The sequence below is a fragment of the Triticum dicoccoides genome, chromosome 7A (genome assembly GCF_002162155.2).
Source record: "Triticum dicoccoides isolate Atlit2015 ecotype Zavitan chromosome 7A, WEW_v2.0, whole genome shotgun sequence".
NCBI lineage: Eukaryota > Viridiplantae > Streptophyta > Magnoliopsida > Poales > Poaceae > Triticum > Triticum dicoccoides.
This window is the reverse complement of record NC_041392.1, coordinates 518,383,634-518,388,833: the sequence shown is the minus strand read 5'-3', so window position 1 is coordinate 518,388,833 and position 5,200 is coordinate 518,383,634. Positions and strand designations below refer to the sequence as shown.

The 5,200-nt window shown below is 47.2% G+C and overlaps 2 protein-coding genes across 2 annotated transcripts; one reads left to right on the top strand and one right to left on the bottom strand.

Moving 5' to 3' along the window:
- The first annotated feature begins 921 nt into the window (after positions 1-921).
- On the top strand, positions 922-1,987 carry LOC119327865 (RING-H2 finger protein ATL39-like). Its single transcript, XM_037600940.1, has one exon. It carries the CDS (start codon positions 1,161-1,163, stop codon positions 1,608-1,610), a length of 450 nt encoding a protein of 149 aa, XP_037456837.1. The 5' UTR covers positions 922-1,160; the 3' UTR covers positions 1,611-1,987.
- Positions 1,988-2,107: 120 nt separating this feature from the next.
- Positions 2,108-5,014, bottom strand: LOC119327864 (PLASMODESMATA CALLOSE-BINDING PROTEIN 5-like). The gene is made up of 3 exons (XM_037600939.1): positions 4,539-5,014; positions 4,355-4,382; positions 2,108-2,340 (listed from the first exon to the last, which is right to left on the bottom strand). Exons 1-3 carry the CDS (start codon positions 4,891-4,893, stop codon positions 2,187-2,189), a joined length of 537 nt encoding a protein of 178 aa, XP_037456836.1. The 5' UTR covers positions 4,894-5,014; the 3' UTR covers positions 2,108-2,186.
- Between the last annotated feature and the right edge of the window lie 186 nt (positions 5,015-5,200).

The window sequence follows — 5,200 nt, the reverse complement described above, 5'->3', positions numbered from 1 at the left end:
CGATTCTTACTCAGCTATGAATCGTCGTTGCTCGCTATCAAGAGGTATCCTGCAGGTGATCTTGTTAAAGGTAAAATGGTGACTGATGATGGAGGCCGGCTGCCGCTGCTATCACATGCAGAGGGCACTCAGTCTCTCCCCATCAAATGGCAACCTCCAGCCCATGGTCGTGTAAAATTAAATGTTGATGGGTCCTACTGTGAAGCTTCTGGAAAGGCAGGTGCGGGCATGGTACTACGCGATAGCGACGGTGCCATCATTTTCTCGACTTGCAGAAGCCTGGTTAACTGCGCAAATCCCTTGCAAGCTGAACTTGCAGCCTGCTTGGAGGGTTTAAACTTTGCTATGCAATGGTCGCCACTTCGTGTGGATGTCGAGATGGATTGTCTGGTTGCCGTGGACTCGATTTGGGCACCAGTGGAGGATAGGTCGCTGCATGCGATGATGATAAATGAAGTGAAGTCGCTTCTTGGTGGTAGGGATTGTTCCATTGCTCATATTAGTAGGTGTCAAAATACTGTCAGTCATAGGTTGGCGACTTTTGGTCGTGTAGAAGCTAGGACGGCAGTTTGGCTAAAATCTGGCCCTGCTATTGTACCCCAACTTTGTTTGGAGGAGCTTCCTCCAGTTTGAGCAATGAAATTCCTTTAACCCCGCAAAAAAAAGTTGAGCGTACACGGAACTTGATTAAGTCATAGTCGACTGAGACTTAGCCTCGCAAATTGCTGATGTGACCGTCTGCCAAATATGTAGCCCGGCCTCTCGTTCAATTCCCTAGTCGCTGTCAACAATATACTATTACTCATTAGCATAATCCAGAGCGTATAATCTTCTGATAAATAAGATATGCACGCAAGGATCTCTTCATTTGTTACGAACCCGTACTACTACCGACCCCTTCAAATCAGTGGAATGGTCGCTCTCGCCGCCGCTGCTGCTATGTTAACCACCAGAGAAGCGTCAGTTGAGGCTTCAATCAGTCAGACAAACTAAACCTAATCATCAGAACGGTCCACTTCAGCTCAAAAACTTCGAGGCGGAGGCAGTACTGTGCACGCAACCACAAGAGACATAAACCGAATCATGCCACACGCAGCTCCACTCCAGCGCCCCTCAGCTCACGCCCATTCCAAGCTCGGCTCCTAGCTAGGCTAAGCGGCATGCGTTTCGCCATGTCGCCCGACAGCCTCCTCCTCTTCTACGCCGCCGCGGCGGCCGTCACCGCCGCCTTCGGCCTCTTCTCGCTGTACAAGCACCTCGTGCGCCAACGGCGGCACCACCCCAGCGCGGACGCACCGGACGGGGACATGGAGGAGCGCCGGCCGCTCGCGGTGACCACGGTGGCGTCCAGCATTCTCCCGCCGTTCATGTACAACCGGCTCGTCCGGCACAGCGGCAAGGGCGACGACGCGGGCTCGACGGAGTGCGCGGTCTGCCTCGGCGCCATCCGGGTCGGCGCCATGGCCAAGCTGCTGCCGGCGTGCGCCCACGTGTACCACGTCGAGTGCATCGACCTGTGGCTCGCCGCGCACTCGACGTGCCCTCTCTGCCGGTGCACGGTCGGCGGTGATCGCTCGGCTCAGGACCTTGCTTGCCTCTCACCTGCATAGATTGATCGACCATCACATCCGCAAGAGATATCTCTGTACAGCTTTTTTCTGAACTTCGAGATAAAACCTGCATGTATGCCGGTGTATATATATAGTGTGAACTGTAGACTCGTGTGTTTCACTTGGAGTTGCATCTCAGCCATCAGGATCCCATGAAGGCATGAATTGATTGCCAAATTGTACACTTCCAATGTCAACATGTGAGACCCAAATATTTCAAGTCGACGCAGCATTCGAGCAGGGAAATGCATGACATAATGTCAATCTAATCATCAGGAATGTGATAATGAAATATAACAGATAGCAGGAGATGAATACATAAAACCGAAGCGAACCAAATAAAATGTAGTAGGAGATGAATGAATGCATAAAGAAAATGCGTGTACATGAGGCGACGGGGGCAAGAACCCCTCTGATTGCTCAGTTGCAAGACCAGGAAAAAAAGGGGGGAAGCATCAAGAGAGGATCTTTTTTTCCTCACTCCACGCTCCATCACATATGGAAAACACAATGCATTGCTGCAGCTCAATAGTTTATCATATACATAGACATGCAGACAGGAGTTAAGCAAACCCATCAGAAACGCGAGACAACAAAAATTGTTGCAGACAGAGATATGCACAAAATAAATGACCAGGTGTTGAGTTGCCATGAAGAACTTTGGCTTAAATCTGCACCGGTCCGACCATAGGTTGTTATTCCTGTGAAGCTGCCATTTCTGGGGGATGAACTGCAGTGGGACAAGTATGGGGTTAATGGTTCCGCAAAGACTTGACATGTTAAACAATATGTAGCTCAAAAAAGAATTTTCCATGATCCAGTTTCTAAGAATTGAAATAGGCAAACTGGCTGCATTATCGTGACTCTTGGCTCAGGTGGATTATGATAATCTTGTTGGTGAAGCTGTTTTGGGATATTTGGGTGTGTTCGGCTAACTGCCTTTTCTCATGACTTCAAAAAGGGATATACTATTACTTTCTAGAACATATGAAATGTGAGAAGACCATTGGATCAAGAAATATAATCATAGTTTAATTTATCAAAACAGAGTAATTTTTCACAACTTTTTTTCCGCGGCAGCTTAATAAAAACTAGCACAACACAATAACCATAAGTTGCATTAAGCTTCATGCATTAGCCAACACGTGAATAGACTCAGAGGTATGGCTCAAGAAGCCTATACGTGGACACAGAGGGAGTGGCATCAATTTTTGGATAAATTGTGAAAGTCGGGATTTGAACTCAAGATCTTAGGCCCTGATACCATGTTAAGCTTCATGCACTAGCCAACGCAACTAAAAGTCTGAACTGATGGAAAGGGATAAGCAATCCACATATACACGTCAACAAGCTGAATCTAAAATGTGTATCTTCAATAACGTACCAAATAAAATTTGCTTGTTCCATTCCATATTTCCATGCAACAGATATGCTAATCACTTAGAAAGAACCTCCAAAACTTTGGGTAAGTGTCTAGCTACGGAACTACAATTGGTATCTCACCTTAGTGGTCTAGTGGATATCTATGACTGGTAAAATTTATTTGACGACTAATTATGTGTACAACTACATGTAGACATGCATGCCAGTCTTATATCATTCTCACTCAATCAATGATATATAAATCATATGAAAGATTACACCCAACAATTTTAAAGGTCGAATTAAAAACTGGTATCCTCCAATGCATGATATGGTTAAGCAATGTGTATGTATGTGAAAGCAATAAATTGGTATTTTATTGTGACAGAAAAAAAAAAGATATCTACACCACTACCTCAAAACCACACCATCAACATGGATGAAACAGTGCAAGGGCAAGGGCGGAGCATGGTGGAGGAACAACTAGTGCAAGGGCGGAGCCAGGAACTGAACATGGTGATGAGCCGAGTTGAAAGTTAAAAACTTGGCACCAGAGAATCAGTGATGACATATACCATGATACCAACCAAATAAATGCAAATGATATTTGAAACCCGCTCACATGCTCACTAGATTAATATATGATGAATGGAGAAGTAAAATAATACTTGATTAGATTCTGTGAACATCACGTAATTAAAACTTAGAAAGAAAAGAATCGGCAGTACATAACTCACGAAGAATGATTGGTTAGACAAACTGCATTACTAGCCTTGACCATACTAATATTTCTAGACTAAAAGGGTATCATCAGATGAACTCGGGGAAGAAAAAGGAGAAGGAAAGACTAATAGCATGCTTAGGTCCTATCATCAGATGGACACTTTCTTCATAGCTAGTGCTTATCCTAGCCCTGAGTCTAGTCTCAACCACACAAAATGCCATGCATTCCATGTAGTTACTGATACTGAGATTTGATAAAACCTAGCAATTAATTGATGCTTGCAAAAGATAACTGATATAGATCATCTGATCTGCCCTTCTGATGCAATATTGACTACAGTGTTTGTCTATAGGGCACTTAGCAGAAGTTATGTTTTCTAGAGATTTTGGTTTTCAATCTCTAGCACTGAGCTCAAGTTGTTTCTGACAATGATGTGGGTGACACTTCCAAACACGACCCTCCAACAGTCTAACACACACTCTGCTTTGTTGGTTCTTGATAATTTTGAAATAAAATATCCAGTTCCTCGAACAATAGGACCAATATCCACAATTTAGGCAGGAAGCCAGAAGATTAACTGATACTCAAAGATGGCGAATGCAGAGATACCATTCAAAGAATGAAAGCTGAACTTGGAGGCCAGGCGCGGTGCACGAACCTGGAAGGAAACACGCAGTTCCCATGACCTGCAAAAACAAATGCCGGTGGCAGCACCGACACCAAGGTGTCACAACTCCATAGCATGAATCCAGCCTTTAGCGAAGCAAAACAATGCTTGGTAAATTTGAAATCAATGGACGCTTCATCATCCACGAGAGAATCCGGGTCGAGCCGGTGCTTACTAGGGTTGAGGCCGATGAGCGCGGCGGCGCCGGAGAAGTCGCAGGCGGCGGGGCTGGCGGCGCCGCCGGATCGGAGGAAGTAGTCGTTGAAGGCGTAGGAGGCGTGCGCAAGGAGGTCGGGCGGCTCGTAGCAGGCGCCGCCCTGCTGGATGGCGCGGCAGTCGGCGCCGCCGTCGGGGCCGCAGGCCCAGTCGATGGCCGACTGCAGCGCGCCGTCCTCGGCGTTGTTCTTCGCCACGCACCACAGCTGCCCGCCGCCGCTCACCCCGACCGCCCCCGCGGCGCCGCTGACGGCCGCGCGGACTGCGAAGAGGAGGAGGGCGAGGTGGAGGGAGGGAGGCGAGGCTGCCGCCATTGGGCTCCGACGATTTTGGGGGCGCCGGATTGGAGGACGCGGAGCACAGCAGAGTGTGATGAAGTGGAGTGTGCGGGAGCACGGCGCGTCTCGAGGCGCTTTCGCTCCCGCTTCCGGCTGCTTTCTGCTCTGTAGCGGGCCCGGGAATGTGCTGCTCCCTTTTAGCTTTCTCTTTTTATATGTAATATAAATAAACTAAAAAAAATACCCCGCACCATTGCATCGGGAAATTATTAGGAGTGGTTTGAATCCATATATTTTAGGGGAACTTTTGAATTCATATTGAATATGATGTATGATCTATGTT